Genomic DNA, 17,898 nt, shown 5'->3' with positions numbered 1-17,898 from the left:
TTCAGTGTGCGCGTCCCGCTGCCAAAAGTTCCTGATCTCACGGGTGGGGGAGGACTGGATCTTCCTCATTCTGCTGGGGCTGCTCATGGCTCTGGTCAGCTGGGTCATGGACTACGCCATCGCCTTCTGCCAAGAAGGTAGGAAAGAGAAACAGAGCGGACAGTAATTATAGGACTGAGCAGCAAAGTCATAAAAGAACTGAAGCGTTCGAAGCTTTATAATGAACAGCAGGCACGTTGGCAGAATGATCATTAAATATTAACACAAACTGAATGACATTTTTATACCAAGTTATATTGATCTTCAGTAGTAGCTACATAAAGTGGCTTTCATTAATAAAGTGGTCAATTAATACAATTTTTACTGTCTCATAGCATCAAATGCATCAATCTTAAGAGTGACTCCTTCATACATTCACCATGTGCTGAGACTTCTGGCTTTTAAAACGAATTTACTCATACAGACAGTGTTGAATGCAAAAAATAAATTGAATGAACGTCCATGAATATATGTGTCAAACTTTCCACAGAGTTGTGTTTCTGCATGTGTGAGAGACACAAAGAGAAATAGGAAGTATAAAATGGTAACAAAAAAGAGAAAAAAATTCAACTTTATTATTCACCCCTGCATCAGATGCACCTTTTACAAAGCGGACTAAATCCAAAAACGCTGGCAAACAACGAAACTGTGCATCACAGCCAGCATCTGATCAGGACGTCCGCTCTGTCCCCTCCTGCTCTGCGTTTCAGTGCAGCAGCCAAACTCAGGGTTTAGTCATCCTCATTTACATGTTTTTGTTGTCAGACAAACGGAGGAGCAGGAAATGGTGTGGCTCATGCAGTAAATACAACCAGTTAACCAGGCAAATGATATTCCCTATGCTGAGACATCACTTAAATCACTAGTTGATGATCATGAAGTCGTCTCATGAAGTGGGTTTCTTTACTGTACTGCAGCAACCAAAGAGCCAAATTGGAGAGAAGTAGATGCATTTTTTTTTTTGGCATAGTGTGGATGTAGTCAAAATATTTTCCTCAAATCCAAGAAGCGCTTCATCTGTTGTGTTTTGTGAGACACAAAATTTGATAGTAACGGAGCTAAATGATGAATGAGGAGGAGGGCCACCAATAAGTGAATGAAAGGAAGAGATATAAGGATTGTAGAGAAAGTTAGAGAGAAAGGGGAAACATTTTGATAGAAGAGGAAACTGGTTGTTAAATTGTTGAAATCTTTTTTTACTGCATTATAGTGAGATTTAGCTACTTAAATGTGTGTGTGTGCGTGTGTGTGTGTCTGTGTGTGCAGCACAGAAGTGGATGTATGGTGGACTGGACAGTAACATGCTTCTACAGTACATCGCCTGGGTCACCTACCCCGTAGTGCTCATCACATTCTCAGCAGGATTCACACAGATACTGGCTCCTCAGGCTGTGGGTAAGACACACACACACACACACTAACACACACACACACATACAAATTCAAACAATTTATGCACAAACATGTATTCATACCCCTAATTCATGGCCACTTTTCTGTGTTTGAATAATGTAGTTTGCTCTATAATGCACCATAAGACCTCCAAGGATATGTGCTGAAGTCTCTTTAATGGTCACGTCTGCAGGAAATCCATAAAATATAACTCTGATTAGATGTGCATACAGAAAACTATATGAATATCAATCAACTATATGAATATCAATCAGCTTTTTCCCTTCACACACCCCCCCCCCAACAGCCTTTTGCTCTTCATTTATTCTTCACATCCCTCTCTGTAATTGCTTTCTTTCAACTCATCTTTTCTCTCCACTCCGTCATCCCACCTGGCGTCTCTTCCTCTCCGTCTCTCAGGTTCAGGTATTCCTGAGATGAAGACCATTCTGAGGGGGGTCGTCCTGAAGGAGTATCTAACTTTTAAAACGTTTGTGGCCAAAGTCATCGGCTTGACCTGTGCTCTGGGCAGCGGGATGCCTCTGGGAAAGGAGGTAGAGGGTTTTTTTTTTCTCCTTCATGTGTTCTTGGCTGTACAAATTACATGTGACGGATTGCTGGACAGTGTTTGAAGTTTCCTGTGGGGGGAACATAATAATCTGGCTTCTTCTACTCTCATTAAAGTCTTGCCTGTGAAAATAAAAATGTGATTTACTGCTAATAACACTTGTGTTTCCCCATTTGAAGGGTAATAAAGTTGTTTGAATCTGAATCTGAGAAGGGTTTAATCATGCAAAAGGGGGTTTTGAATAATGCCCCTTAACTTGAGCGTGGCGTGCTGTACAGCTACGTGCTAAAATGCGCTTTCAGCCGTATCCTGTCTACTAACATCATAATCTCTCTCCGCACCCTCCTCCTTCAGGGACCCTTCGTTCACGTCGCCAGCCTGTGCGCCGCTCTCCTGAGCAAATTCATGGCCGCTGTTTTTGGTGGGATTTACATGGTGAGAATGGTAACCGCATTATACGTTTGTTACACATTTATCTTAGCTGATCACATCACACATACAAACTGCACCTTTTGAAAAGCTTGCCTGCTTTCTTCTCTAGTGATGCAGATTATTCTCTTGATTAATTGATGTTTTTATTCTATGAAATATCAGAAAAGTCTGAAAAAATATCTGTTGCAATTTTTTAAACTCCAAGATAATGATTGAATGTCTTGTTTTGTTGAGCCGAAATACTTTTTTGAATGAATCTATGCTTATTATCCATCCATGTATCTGTATGGGGGAGTGTCGTAAAACATGTATGGGGCTGGAGTTGCTCTGTAAACCATTGAGAAATGTTGATGTTGATTTTAATGAACATGAACTACAATCAGGTGAAGCAGCTTCACAAATCCAACATTATATATCACAGATTGCAGCTTTAAAGGAGTAGTTCAACATTTTGGCACATATGCTTATCTGAGATTGAGATGAAAAGATGTCAGTTTAATGTCTGTATGTTAAAGGAAAAATCAACCCAAATATTTTACAAACTAATCCATCCAATGATCTTTATTACATTTCTGGCTATCTTTATTTTGCGATAAAGTGTTATAATTAGATTTTTTCTGTACCCGATTTCCCATTTTATCTACTTGAACATCAGTTTAGTTACCCAGAATGAGAGCAGAGAAGAACTTACTGTTCATATAAATTATATTGTATCTGAAGAGGAAGTGGTGGAGTTTTTCCAGATTATATAAATGTTTATTTTTACCCTTTTTCTGTTCAGGAAAATTATACAGCTCTCTTTTTGAGGTACAACCTGTTCAAACTTAACACGTTTACACCTGAAAGTGGCCCAGTACAACCACAGTTTGATCTGTTTGATCACTTAGCAGCTTCAGTGGAGCAGTTTGGGGCTTGTAGGGCCAATTCAGTGGTGGTAATGAGGAAAGGACAAGCGATGCTCTTTTACTTTCACCGCTCAGAACCAGGCAGTGACCCTCCAGTCAAAAGGTCACCGCTTTCTTAGTTCATGCTCTCTATAGACTTGATTTTCAGGCTGCACTCCGTATCCTCAATCGATCTGTGTCTCTGTGTGTTTATCTCTGTCGGTGCGAAGCTGCAAGTAAAACACACTAACCCAAACAGAGCTGTTCTCCGAAAAGTCTGTGACGTTTCTTCGACTTTCTGCCACTCCCCAGGACACGCACTCACCTCCACTCATGCGAGACCAATCCCTGGACTTGTGTCCGTGTCTGCACTGGACAGTGTGCTGTGCTTCTTCCCTCCATTCACCGACAGCAGCAGCAGCAGCAGCAGAAGCAGCATCACCCAGTACGGAGGAAGATAGACTGCAGTGATGTGGAGGAAGGAAAACACATGTCAGCGCAGTTAGACTCAAATAGTCCAGGGGTCGACTGCGAGGCCATTAAACATAATCAGTCTGGGAAAATGTTAATTCAGTACGCTGCGGATTCAAGACTGTGTTTGCTCATTCGCTGCTTGTTTGATTTTGTGTGGTTTGGATAATAAGTTGGACGTCTTCCAAGAGGGGAAAAAAGGTAACGTCTACACCCGCACAGATGACTCTCACATATATTTCTGTCCTTTTTTTCCCCCACTTTTACTGCTAAAGGAAGAGGCCTTTGAGGGGAGCAAGGTATGAATGCACGAGTCAGATAGTTTCTTTATTGCCAATTCCATCAACATTAATAATCCATGTGATCCATTTCTGAGGCTGAGATAGATTGATGCCTTTCCATTCGTCTGTGCCTGTGTTTGATTCTGTTCAGTGAACCGTCGCAGCGAGGCATCGATTTTTTTTGTTGCCTTTCATTCTATACAAACATCTCATTCCATGATTTCAACACTCAATCCCAGTTTTTTCAATTATGGTCTCTCCATATCCCACCGCCGTTCTATGTAATCTCATCGAATGTGAAAAGATACAGCAGCAGCTTTACAGTGAGCCTTTTGCATTTGTAAACAGTTGGTGAGTTGGTTTTTCATGAGAAATGCATTTTTTGGTGTTTGTGGCTTTTGCACGTACACGGATGTCTTTTGGGATTTGAGTGTGTGTGTGTGTGTGTGTGTGTGTGTGTGTGTGTGTGTGTGTGTATTTGCTTGAATGCATGGCTCTGTGTGTGTGTGTGTTCTGTGTGTGTGTGTGTGTGTGTTTCTCTGTGTGTATATCTGGCTCTGTTTTGGACAGAACGAGTTGAGGAACACAGAGATGCTGTCAGCTGCCTGTGCGGTGGGTGTGGGCTGCTGCTTCGCTGCGCCTATTGGAGGTAAAACAACATGACTGCAGCCTCTGATTGAACGGTATATAATTATCTTAGATAATTACAGGACCTAATTAGATGAGCAGAATATTTACCCGTGTGAGCAGCAGGGCCCAAGGACGCCAATCTTGGTCAAGTCTGTCCATCTAACTCTTTGATTCAGATCATACTGTATCTCAACAACTATTGGCCAGATTGTTGTTATATTTGGAATAAATATTCAAAGTGCCGAGAGGAGAATTTCTCAGTTATTTAAAGTGACCGCCTAACCTAGTGATGACCTCCTAAGCTTTCCTCAAGCACCACATTAGGTTAAAGTTTCCTCCTCTTGACAAAAAATTGCTAAAATCTAAAGGAAACATTGACATGAAATCTACTGAGCACATTCACGATCCCCAGAGGATGAACCCTCTCTGTGTTTGTGCTCTCCCTGAGCATTCCTCTCGCATCATAATGAGGTCAAATTGCTTAATTAATACAGATATCTCATGATCTAATACGACGATTGTGTGATGATTTTTTTTATGAGCACATTTAAGGATAAACGCCTTTGTTTTTTAATAACATTTTGACAACATCAAAATGTCTTTCAGTCCAATACTTTTGCATTTTTGATTTAAACACTTCAGTTTTTAGGGGTCACTAGCAAGGCTTTAAAGTTTAAGTCGTCGTTTCTTGAACAAAGTTTCTGGGTGGGATTGTCTGATAAGTGTGAATGATTGTATCCTGCAGGGGTGCTGTTCAGTATTGAGGTCACTTCAACGTTTTTTGCCGTGAGGAACTACTGGAGGGGCTTCTTTGCTGCCACCTTCAGTGCTTTCATATTCAGAGTGTTGGCAGTGTGGAACCAGGAGGAAGGTAAAGGACAAGAGAGAAAATATTAGAAGTTCTATGTTGTTTTTCCACCTTTTGATAACAGTATCCTGTGTGATTTTATAACTTTTCTTGTGCCATCATGTTTTATTTTTTGTTGTTGTTCCTGTTGTCTGAAATTAATTTGAATAAAGACTTCTAATAAACACTGACCTGAAACAAGTTAAGGAATATTATTTAACATTTGAAGGACAAAAACATTACTACTATTTCAGTTTTACATTTTTAGAATATATAATGCCAATGTGTACTACTGTACTATATTCTGTGGCTGACATACTACTGTATAGATTCCACAGAGTGAGAACAATCTTCCTCTCCTCAGAGACCATCACTGCTCTCTTTAAGACCCGCTTCCGCCTGGACTTCCCATTCGACCTTCAGGAGCTGCCAGCATTCGCCATCCTCGGGTGAGTGTGTTTCTCTCTGGACTGACGTCACGTTAAGCTGAGTTGCTCAGGAGATCTAAGCTCTCGTTCAGTTTCTCCCTCTGGTCTCCTTCCACATTTACATTCCTGTTGCCAGTCTCAAGGTTGATTTGTATTCGATGAGCAGGGCATGAAATTAACTTCTTACTCTGCTGATTACAAGTAGTGGCTGTAACCAGATCACCAAATGTGTTTGATGCCAAAATATTTTTTGTTTCAAAGAGCCTCAGGAAAGAGACTAACTAACCCAGGCATATGTATCTTAGCAGTTTTTCAGTGTAGCTGGTTTTATGTGTCCCAGGGTGCTCTTCTGTTTCACCTTCAACAGACCAAACCGGGTATTTGCTGTCTGTTTGTAGGATTGCCTGTGGTTTTGGTGGTGCTCTCTTTGTCTACCTGAACCGGCTGATTGTAGAGTGCATGAGGAAGCAGAAGACGATTAACAAGTTCTTGCTGAGGAAGTGAGTATCTGAGCCTTTTACATATTTTAGCATAGAGCCACTGTCCCTGAGTTACATCAAGAAAAGCCACATTTGAGTTCAAGTGTAAATACACTCAAAACGGATAAAAGTTGTGCTCAGGTGCCCTTCAACTTGTGTTTAAAATTAGCTTGGTGTCTTATGTCAAAATGTTAATGTAGTATTAAGGAAGTTACATAAAGTCCTTCTATTAATTGGGTCAATTTCACACATCACGGGAGCTATTTATAGACCTTCCGTCCTCACCACCCAGAAATTAAGCATGCACATACTTGGTTACAAACACACCCATTAATGACCCCACAGTCCTTCTCTTCCTGTCAGGCGTCTGGTGTATCCGGCACTCGTCACCCTGCTGGTCTCCACCCTCACATTCCCTCCGGGCTTCGGGCAGTTCATGGCTGGACAGGTGAGAAAAGACTTTCACACTCCTTTGACAGGTTTCTAGGTTGCAGGTCTTTTTTTTTTTTTTTTTTACTGCTGTTCAACAGCTGTGTGTATGCAGATCTGGGAGCTGTAAGTACGATTTTATATTTTATTTTGTCTTGTTCATTGTTCGTTGTCATAATATTAGTATAATTTTATATTTAAGCTTTTCTTTTTCTTTTTTTTTCTTTTTTACCCAGGCTTGTCAGTTGATAAATGTACAGTACAGAAATGGCAGAAATGCCAAATATATCATTTCAGTATCTGGGCAAAAATAAAACCAAGAAGTAAGTCAGACTAGGTGATGCAGACACATTGTACTAATAATGGAAAAGCTGACACAATAGTGCCAGCGCTGCCTGTGCACCTGCCACACTGCAAAATTGTCCCGGATAAAAGAATCTTGAGTCTTATTTAGAGCCTTTCAGACTCTGACAACAAGAAAAACATGCACTAGTGAGTCGAGTTGTTTTCAGACACAGGCTCAGTTACAATGAAATGATCTCATTATCCAAAATGAGCAGTTAAGATGGAACTTCTTTGCAGTGCACAGATTACAAAAAAAAGATTTAATTAATCAATTCACTGATTCAATTCACTCATTAATGCTATCATTAAAGGAGTCATGGGCACATGTATTGAAAACAAACATTAAATTCAACTGGTAGTATAAATCGCAGCATTTTTGGCTGCAGGGATTTGCAGAAATTCTCACCAAAGACTTTGTGTAAACGTCAGGAGCCTCAACAGTTCTGTCCATCTGGTATTGAAGTGTAAGCTTGACGATATCTTTCCCTTGTGTCGACCTCTCAGCTGACACAGCACGAGTCTCTGGTCGCGCTGTTTGACAACCGTACGTGGTGCCGTCAGGGCGTGGCCGAGGAGTTCGACTACATCAGCCACCATCACGCCTGGAAACACCCCCAGGTCAACGTCTTCATCACGCTCATCCTCTTCATCATCATGAAGGTATGTGTTTTTGCTCGTACATCTAGGAAATGTGTGGCATTTCATGACAGTTAAACACACACACACGTCTCATCTTGTTTATTCTCATCTCAGTTCTGGATGTCCGCTGTGGCCACCACCATGCCTGTTCCATGCGGGGCCTTCATGCCAGTTTTCCTTATTGGTGAGTAAGACTTCCTGTTTTCTATTCAGTTCAACTGCTATTAAATACAAAATCCTTAAAATAATTCTTTGCTGTATCTGTTTGTGATGGACAGGTGCAGCATTTGGCAGACTGGTCGGCGAGATCATGGCAGCCATGTTTCCTGATGGTATACATGCTGATGGCAGTGTGTATCCCATAGTTCCTGGCGGTTATGCTGTAGTCGGTGAGCTCTAAATCTGTTTTTTTTTATAAATTTATGCTGTAATTTAATCCACCATTTTGTATCTAATTTGCCTTGATAACCAATTTTCAGGCCAGATTTTGCTCTTCCTCGCTTCCTGCATGATTGAAATCGCTGCCACCGCTAAGCTGCAGCCATTTGTATCACTTCACACCAGCTTATAGAATGTGACTGATGAAAATTGATTCCACTTAAGCTGAACATTACATTTCGGACCGAAGTAAAATAGAAAATCGTTCAATACAGAATTACCACGGTCGTGACTCACTGGTCAGTGCGACAGGATGCCGTTAAATGTTATGAATTAGAACGACATCCTGCAAAAAAAAAAAAAAAAATTCTGTTTGGATTTGCTGTCTTTCAGTGGACTCTCTTCTGATTAATGGCACACAGTTACTTTTCACATTTAACGTCAGGTATCGAACTGTTTAATTTTTCATTCCTGTTGAAACTGTGTTAAATCACACAGTAAATCTTCCTCTGTAAACCGTATGAATGGTTTCAAAGAGACTAGACACATAAATGATTTTTCTTAAATTCATATCCCTCCTACGCAGGTGCTGCAGCGTTGTCTGGAGCAGTCACCCACACTGTATCCACAGCGGTCATAGTGTTTGAGCTGACTGGTCAGATCTCCCACATCCTGCCTGTGATGATTGCCGTGATCCTGGCCAACGCTGTGGCTCAGTCACTCCAACCATCGTTGTACGACTCCATCATCCGCATCAAGAAACTTCCTTATCTGCCCGAGCTGGGCATGGGGCACCATGAGTGAGTCTGTGTGTCCACCTGTTTGTTTGAATGAATGCTAACGATGGATTTGTCCCTTGTTTCTTTACGCTGTTGATCTACGTCCTTTTCATCTCCTCCCTCCCTCTCTTCTTTCATTTCCTTCGCTCTCTTGTGTCTCTTCATCACCCTGCATCCTCCCTTCTCTTGACTTAACCTCCGTCTCTCCCCTCCTCCCTAATCCCCTCCTCCACCTTTCAGGAAGTATAATATCCGTGTGGAGGACATCATGGTCAGGGATGTACGCTACATCACTCTTACCTCTTCCTATCGGAACCTGCAGGAGATGTTGGTGACCGCTCAGCTTAAAACACTCGCCCTGGTCGAATCTAGAGGTAGGTGCACGTGAAAGGATATCAGTCATAATAAGTCTTTGAAACTAATGAAATGTGCTAATTGTCATCTTGATACTGGTGGAGCAGTAATGTTTCAGCGCTGGTGCTGGTGTCCTATATTAATATTTTAATACAAGTGATGAGAAATATAAACATGTTTCTCTACAAAACCCTTTTTTGCAAAGAAAAGAAGGCAGACGTATCAAATGTTAAATAATATTTACAAGCAGTTGTAGAAGAACTTTGCCTATATCAAATCAAAGTCTGAGTTGTCAGAATCAGTCTACACCAGCTTTTGGTACTTGACAGTTTTTGATTTATTATTTATATGTATTGTAATAATGATAGTAAGCCCTACTCAGGACAAACGATTCAACAGTTTCATTGTGTTGGATTTAGTTGAAATTACTTCAACCCTTTAGTGTGATTGTTTAAAAATTATTTTAAGTAAAATTATCACTTTAAAGCTACGCTGAGTTGACAGTCCATCAGATACATTTAGCTAAAACTGTCCAGCAACTGTCCAGTCCTGCAATAAATCCTACCTTCATGAAGGTTGTTTCTAATATTTTGTCCACTCCACTTATATCAACGAGGGTAGACTAAATATCAAAACACCTCTCAGGATAACACAATACAGTTCAACAGCAGCACAAACTAAAGCTTCCAAAATGTCCATAAACTTGAATCAACTCCTCTCTAAAAAAGAGAAATGAAGGTAGGATTTATTTGTGACAGCTGTTGTTTTAGACCGCATGAGACGTATGTAGGTGTACTTAATAAATTGAGTGTATATGTACATGTTTTGCACTACTGTATATGCTGTCGTAATCACTTCACGACTACTATCTCTTCTTTATTCCACTTTTTCCTCTGTGAGCTTGTCCTGCGTTTCACTTTATCTCATTCCTTCATCCTCTCTCTTTCTGTCTCTTCAGACTCGATGATCCTCCTCGGCTCCATAGAGCGACTGCAGCTCCAGTCTCTGCTCTCGCTTCAGCTGGGCCGCCAGCGGAGACTGGAGTACCTCCGCCAGCTGGCCCAGGACAACGGCACCCACGATCAGCTGCCAAGCCTGACCACTGACAGCACTCCCAGTTCGCCCTGCACCCACACCCACGCTCACATCAACGCCGCCACCAACACCAACGCTCGCCAAGGGGTCCGCTTCCTGGTGAGCACCCAACAGGTGTGAGGCGTCCGGGGGCGCCAGGGCTGGGATGGGGCGAAGTCTGGCTTGGGTTGGGGTTGTAGCGGTAGACTAAAAGTGGATGAGACACAGCATGTGTGAAGCATGTAGCAGTAGGTAAAGGCACAGATGGAGTTTTTGACAGCTGTCGTGGTAAGTGTCTGTTTACAAACTGTATAAATTTCCATTACTTCTATATTTACATTAACACGTGTCTTCTCTGTCTCTGTCGTCTGTGCCCTTACCTGTGCTGTCTTGTTTGTTTATGTGCACGTGCTTGTATTTGTCTTTTCTGTGTTTTCTGCGGGCATGTGTGTGTCTGGCTGCCTTTTGTTAATATATTTTCCATGTAGATCTCCACAGAGGAGTCTTCCTCCTTCAGCCCAGTGGTTTCCAATGTTCAGCTTCCTCTGAAATCTGCCTTGAAAACTGTGTCTGCCATCAGCGACACAGAGACACCAAATAGTATGTACTTTCCAACACTTTCCACACACAAACACACACAGTAGGGAGATTGATTAATGAGAACAAACTATTAAAAAAAAGATCTGAATCCAAATCCAATATAAAAACAGTTTTTTTTTGTTTTCTCTCTGAGGCTCTCAGACCCTCTCCTGTGCTGACCAAGACAAGGAGCTGCTGGAGGTGAGAGCAAGAGCAAGGAAGAGAGAAGGATATAATACATGTCTGGGTGCAAGTGCTCTGTATGAGTGTGACACGTACTGTATGCAAGGGTGTGTGTGCTCTCTCTGAGTCCACGCATATGCCGTCAACCTCCTCCTCCTCCTGCTGCTGCTGCTGCTGACAGGCAGGATCCGCCCACAGGCAGCAGGGTTTTCCTGTGTGATCTCATGCTGTGGTCGTAGCTTTTTGTTTTAAAACGTCTGTGAGTCATTGCCCCCTTCACTACACAACACATTCACTGCCAGTCAAACGTTTTTGAACGTCCTACATATTAGCATTTTTGGTTTAATCTCAATCAATGTTGTGGATTCAGAATATACGTTGGTGTCATGCAGTGTGGCAATAAAAGTTTTATCTATCTTTAACCTGTGTCCACCAGTACCTCAGCAATGACTGGTCACTACAGACTCATGCTGTGCAGCCAAACAGTGTTGAAACCTAAAAAACCAAATATGTCAGGATGAATTTTATTTTACAGTGATGGAGTGATGCAGGCAGAAAAATCATGGGTTTAAATAGTTTACTTTGTGCTAACATCTTATGGCTCAGTGGTTCCCAAACTTTCTGTCACAATCCTCTTTTGAAGTAAAAACAATTTTAAGGCACCTGCGCTCTGTAAATTGGTTGCTTTTATCAATCAAAACAACTTTATTGTTGTTGCACAAAAGTCTCTTGCATGACAATCAACATCAATAACAAATCATTCACATCATAAGTTACAAAAAACAGTTAGCAAAAAACATTTTGCACTGTTAGATGCAATTTTGTAAAAAAAGAAAGGAATAAATTGTTAGAAATAATTTAAGACTAATTTAAGAAGTAAAGTGCCAGGTACATGGGATTCCGATCAATATTGGCTTGTCCATTAATTACCGGTTTAACTGATGTATGGCTTGTGGGATGAATGATTTTTTTATAGATTTTTCTTTCTTTGCACAGGAGACTCTGTACCGTCTCCCTGAAGGCAGGAGCTGAAAGTAATGATTCAGGGGATGGATGGATGGCATGAATGCTCCAAGATTTTGTCATTCATTCAACTGCTTTGTCATAGTGATAAGCTAACAAGTGTTGTTTACAGCCTGACATTGCACTGCCAAGTTTGACTATTCTGGAGAGTTTGGCCTCTATCATTAAAGCTACACCAGTGGTTCTATGAGGCTGCACTTGGCTGAGATAAATACGAATGTGAGAACGCTGACATGCTCACAATGACAATGCTAACATGGTGATGTTCAGCAGTTGTAACGTTTACCATCTTAGTTTAACATGTTAGCTAATTTGCTAACACTTGCTAATAAGCACCAAACACATTACACATCACAGCTGAGGCTGATGGGAATGTCATTAATTTTGCATGTATTTCATCATAAACCAAACTATTGGACAATTTCAATTTTGACCTGATCATGGCACTAAATGAATAGTTAAGGGATTAATAAAGTTATTGCAAATCATTCTAGGTGTGACATAAATGTTTATACAAAATTTCGAGGCAGTCCATCCAATAAATGTTGAGATACTTCAGTTTGGACCAAAGTGGTAGACTGACCGACAATCCACAAAAGACACAAAAGCACAGGAGCAACTAATAACATCAATGACAGCCAGCAGTTGTCGCAATGCAATGCAGCATTAATAATGTTATTAGTTGCACCTGTGTTTAACAAGTCCAAATGTCTGCAGAGAAAAGGGTCTGTTTAACTTCAGTTTCAGTCTAAACGCTGTTAGGACAAACTTTTGACTGGTACTGTGTATTTTTCCATAAACACTTGCAATGGTTCTGTGCCCCCCTATGAGGGCCCACCCCCCATTTTGGAAACCAATTATATAGCTTCAATGAAGAGCTGGAACAAGCTTATTTAATAGTGTGTTATACTGTCAGACAGTATGGAATAAGATGTTTTTTTCAACCTTAAAGCTTCTTATAAAGACAACATTAGGGCTCAAACATTTGACAAAAATGCTAAAATCTAGTGTTCAAAAAGCCTTTTTTCTGGCAGTGTATCTACCATCCAATGTTGTATTAACATTGGGTTTCTTGTGCAGATTTTGTGCCCTCACCTCCATCTGTGGTGTAGTAATTATACCCTTTCAGCAACATTGTGCTCACATCGCAGAGACTTCTCCCAGTAGAAGTCAGACTGGGATCCAATGTTGCAGTGACACCATGTAAGGGGGTAAAACTGTCCAGTTTCACTGACGCTGTGTTAATGTTGTGCTGTGTTGATGCTTCTCTCCTGGACTGGAAGAGCCCGGCTGGGCCGGCTCCTCCTGAAAAAAGAAAGCCCAAGCCCAAACGTGTGAGGATCTCCATGGCGGTAAGATTGTCTGCCGCCTAGAGACTGTTGCTTAGTAACCGTTGCCTTGCGACACGCACGTAGTAAGTGCTGGACCAAAATATTTGTGGTGCACCAACCAAAGCATTAGAGTGGCTTTGCAGAGAGAGCGAGAGAAAGTGTGTGTGTGTGTGTGAGAGAGAGAGAGAGAGAGAGAGAGAAAGAGAGAGAGAGAGAGAGGGGTGGAGTTTTTTAAAAAGTGGTTGAGGTTTAATTGTCCTTTTTAACTTCAATGTTCAATCAGATTTCAGTCTAAACACTTGTTCTGTATGTAGTTGTGTGTTTTGGAGTATTTGTTACGTGTTGTTTTATTTCACATGGTCGATTCTTAAAGTTAATGGTGTAATTGGTGTTTTCTGTTTGACCCATTAACCAAACTTTTACATTAACCTTAGAAACTCTTTGGAGACTTAAGGTCCTCCTCCACTCAAAAATATGCTTTTTTTCTTGTTCCTACAGTTGAATGTTTGAGCTTCACTGTGCAGAATGATGTATGTGCAGAGTTGACACTAGAGGGCTGTTTTCACATTTATCTGCTGAAAAGTGGAAAGTTTCTCTGAGCTCATTGAAAATCCAATTTAAGGGGTGGGCCTACAAGCATGATGTGTGACATCACAAATAGTTTGGAAGCCAATTTACATAAGTGTGATATATAAAGTTGAAGCCTCCAGTGCACAAACATTGAGAATGGACTTTCTGGTGAATAAGGAGACATCTTACGTCTGTCAGTTAAACTTCTGAGATGAACATATGCATATTTGGCATTTTTAATGAAGGAGAAGAAGTAGATGCAATTTTAAGGATTTTAACAATATAATTGAACTTTTTTTGTGGAAAACCCATATCTGACACAAATTATTATTTAAAGTAGAGTATTTGATATACATCTTAAAACATGTCTGGAGGGGATCTTTAAGATATAAATTATTTATTGGCCTACAGTTTTCAGATTGTACCCTCAGATTGTCCGCTGTGTGATGCGTATGTGTGGGTACTCTGTTTACATCATAGAGTTTGGTGTACAGTATTACTTAATGTATATAACTTTTGTGTATTTATGGGGACAATGTTTATCTAACTGAATTTTGTCTTTTCAGGACTCCACTGAAGTAGAAGATTGCATGACCCCAACAGACGTGAGACCCACACTAGCACAAAATATAAAAAAATATAATATAAAAAGGTAAAAAAGTTTCAGTGTCTTGTGATCGTTCCATGTGATTTCTGACGAGCACCGTCATACCTCTCATCCCAGATCGCAGAGTGGGAGGAGCAGCAGCTAGATGAACAGGTGGATTTCAAGAACTGCAAGATTGACCCCGCCCCCTTCCAGCTGGTGGAGCAAACATCCCTGCACAAGGTACAATATCAGCGAAAAAATCCCTGAACTCATTTTGAAATGAAATTGACTTTCTCACCATGGTAGCTAATTTTCCTTATCACAAGATATTAATTATTTAACAATAAATGTGCAGAAAATGTGCAAACTTTTTGTATTTTGCCTATTATCTTTAATTTCTGATCATGTTTTTTAATATTTATGTTATTGTTTCTTGTTAGAAAAGGAAAATATACAGGCAAGGTGCTTTCAAAATGTCCTTTCATTGGGGCTTCAACCATGTAACCATAGCTAGAATGACCTCTCTGGTATCACACAGCTTAATGTGCAGAACGTGGCACTAATAATGTTGATTAAGTACACAGCCATGGGACTGAATGGTGCTTTAAATCAATGTGTGCACTACATTAAATGTTACTGATGTATTTTCTTTTCAACTGATGCTGACATCAGACTACATGATATCAGCCTGTTAATGGCGCAATCAGACAGACAGTCTGATCTTTCTCCAGTGTAATCTGTCATAGAAGACAACCAATACAACATCTGGGACACTTCACTTCCACCTGAATTTTTTTTTTTTGCTTTTTCTCGCCTAGTTTGACAACATCTACAATGTGCTCCGTGTTGTTGACTCACTGAAGCACAATAATTATACCAAGTGTCATCACACCTGTGGGTATGATGTCACCCTCTGCACATCCTCCACTCACTAACCCTCTTTCTACAGATTGGGAAGTCTTTGGTTTTGAAACACAAAAAGATTGTGTCGTCTGATCCCAGCATTACACTCTCCTTTACCTTGATTCAATAAGCAAATACACTTGCTATATTTGAGTCTGGTTTCAGGCCATAACCCATCTCTTCTCCTCCACAGACTCATACCATCTTCTCTCTGCTGGGTTTGGATCACGCCTACGTGACCAGCATGGGACGTCTGGTTGGAGTCGTCTCTCTCAAAGAGGTGTGTATTGTTAAAGCTCTCTCTCTCTCTTAGATGTATGAGAATGTGTGATCACTGATGCTCATCTTCTCTCTTCTTCTCTTTCTTTCCCTCTTCTCTTTTACTTCTTTATTCCTGCTGGCTACTGCTTGTGTATCTCCAGCTGCGTAAGGCCATAGAGGGCTCAGTTACAGTGACTGGAGTGAAAGTGCGCCCTCCTTTGGCCAGTTTCCGTGACAGTGGGAACACAACAAGCGTATCCGAGGTGACAGAACTCCACAAGCTGTGCATCCGTCACAGGGGGCTCTCGTTGCCACGGGAACCCAACCGTCCTGACGTGGAGGACCAGCCAGATATCCCGTACAAAGAGATGCCCGTCAACTTCTCGGACCAATCAAATTTGCAGTTTGAAACCAGCCCCGGCGACATCACAGATCAGTCGTCGGAGTTGGTGCTTCAGGAAAGCCCCTCGTTCACCGAGGACCAATCTGAATTTACTTTTGACTGCAGCCCCTCCCACACCGAGGAATCAGAGCTGGGCTGTGACTATGACCCCTCCATACACACTCCTGAGCCGGATGAATTAGAGCAAGAACAGGAGAGTCCACCTCTGAACAAGGACCAATCAGAACCTGAGGGCGATGGTAGCCCAGGCCACACTGAGGATCAACCAGAATGATCAGAGGGGATCCATACTGTCGCCTCATGAATGTTGACGTTTCTTACATTTGTAGAGGTCATTCTCATCTCCTAAGTCCAGCCTAGATACCTGTGTTTATATAACGTTGTTCTGGTGTGAGTGAGTGAAAGTGAGCATGAGTAGATGTGACAACTTAGTATTGTGTTTCAAACTGTTTAGATGCCTGTTGAAAGGATGGAGCTGGAGTTATTCTATATTTTTATTGCTGTCAACAAATTCCATGAAAATACCAAAATCAACAGTGCGTTAAAGCTCCCGTAATGTAGAAAGGGAGATTTCATTTTTTTAAAATATAAAGTAGGTCTAGGTGCTATATAAATACTGTGAAAGTATCAAAACGCTCAGTCCACAGAGAAATGCACACAGCCCGTATTCAGAAACTGTGCCTTTAAACAAGCCGTTTGGACTTCCGTAAGGTTGTGTTGTCACAACTATACGCTCAGTGTTTGCCTTAGAGGGACGGCAAAATATGTTTAATTATGTTATTTACCTATTTATGTGCACTTGTTTAATTTCAGCTCAGTGTGAAAGTCTCTACTGCATTTTGCTGTCATAAATGTTCGCGCTGGTTTTTTTCCTCTGCTCTGCTCTCTGTGTTTCACCCGGGGGCGGGGCTTAGCCACTCCACACACACACACACACACACACACACGGAGTGGAGCAGAGGAGAGACAGACAGCAGAGTAAATTCTGTGCAGTTGTTGGATGTCAGGAAGCAAATTTGTCATTGCACAGCCTTCCAAAGGTTGGATAACACTATCCTCAGCTGTGGCCATCGCAGTTTACCAGTGAGTTTTATCCAGAGCCCTGGTTTTACCTAAACTACAGGCTAGGCTACAATCTATTACGTGTAGTTGGCCTGGGCATGCATCACTCAGAAAACAGTCAGCCAATCAGAAGAGAGGGGCATTAAACAGACACAAAACAGCCTGTTCTTGGTAGAGCTCCAGATGCCTATTGGCAGAAGTGTTTATGGCTGTCCTGAACGGTCATACACAGACTGGGAGAAAAAATGGCATCATAGAGAGGGGCAAGATGTCAAGAACGATGCACACTTTCGGACGGTCTCTCCTCAAAGTCATTCATGGTGTTGTTCTCAGTTGTTCACATGAAAAGTGACAGAAATAGTTGTGTAAAGAATGAAAACAAAGAGTTGAAACCCTGCTTACTTTCTCACTTCCACACACCTGTCCCATCACTGCGTGAAGTGATTGTGACTGTCAGATTATTGGTTTCGGAAAGTTAAAAGAATTATGTTGCCTGTCCAGTTCTGATGTGGAAAAACTGTAGGGGGAGGGGTTTTCATACACTG

General features: G+C 41.4%; 1 protein-coding gene across 3 annotated transcripts in view; it reads left to right on the top strand.

Annotated features, from left to right (window-relative positions):
• clcn2a (chloride channel, voltage-sensitive 2a) overlaps window positions 1-17,121 on the top strand; it is a 39,794-nt gene extending 22,673 nt beyond the window's left edge. The window contains exons 3-25 of one of the 3 annotated variants that reach the window (XM_042428595.1): window positions 6-137; window positions 1,306-1,434; window positions 1,852-1,985; window positions 2,354-2,434; window positions 4,062-4,085; window positions 4,638-4,716; window positions 5,443-5,568; window positions 5,909-5,993; window positions 6,371-6,472; window positions 6,815-6,899; window positions 7,730-7,885; window positions 7,979-8,048; window positions 8,143-8,253; window positions 8,829-9,042; window positions 9,262-9,395; window positions 10,334-10,569; window positions 10,938-11,049; window positions 11,183-11,229; window positions 13,518-13,586; window positions 14,702-14,740; window positions 14,860-14,964; window positions 15,821-15,907; window positions 16,050-17,121. In XM_042428595.1, the coding sequence (XP_042284529.1) occupies window positions 6-137; window positions 1,306-1,434; window positions 1,852-1,985; window positions 2,354-2,434; window positions 4,062-4,085; window positions 4,638-4,716; window positions 5,443-5,568; window positions 5,909-5,993; window positions 6,371-6,472; window positions 6,815-6,899; window positions 7,730-7,885; window positions 7,979-8,048; window positions 8,143-8,253; window positions 8,829-9,042; window positions 9,262-9,395; window positions 10,334-10,569; window positions 10,938-11,049; window positions 11,183-11,229; window positions 13,518-13,586; window positions 14,702-14,740; window positions 14,860-14,964; window positions 15,821-15,907; window positions 16,050-16,565 (2,873 nt within the window). In that variant the 3' untranslated portion in view covers window positions 16,566-17,121. Of the gene's footprint in view, window positions 1-5; window positions 138-1,305; window positions 1,435-1,851; window positions 1,986-2,353; window positions 2,435-4,061; window positions 4,086-4,546; window positions 4,717-5,442; window positions 5,569-5,908; window positions 5,994-6,370; window positions 6,473-6,796; window positions 6,900-7,729; window positions 7,886-7,978; window positions 8,049-8,142; window positions 8,254-8,828; window positions 9,043-9,261; window positions 9,396-10,333; window positions 10,585-10,937; window positions 11,050-11,182; window positions 11,230-13,517; window positions 13,587-14,701; window positions 14,741-14,859; window positions 14,965-15,820; window positions 15,908-16,049 lie in introns of those variants that run through there. The other 2 variants (XM_042428594.1, XM_042428593.1) reach the window with 2 other exon arrangements.
• Window positions 17,122-17,898: the final 777 nt, after the last annotated feature.

The sequence above is a fragment of the Thunnus maccoyii genome, chromosome 12 (assembly GCF_910596095.1).
Source record: "Thunnus maccoyii chromosome 12, fThuMac1.1, whole genome shotgun sequence".
NCBI classification, from domain to species: Eukaryota; Metazoa; Chordata; class Actinopteri; order Scombriformes; family Scombridae; genus Thunnus; species Thunnus maccoyii.
This window is presented reverse-complemented; position numbering and strand designations above follow the sequence as displayed.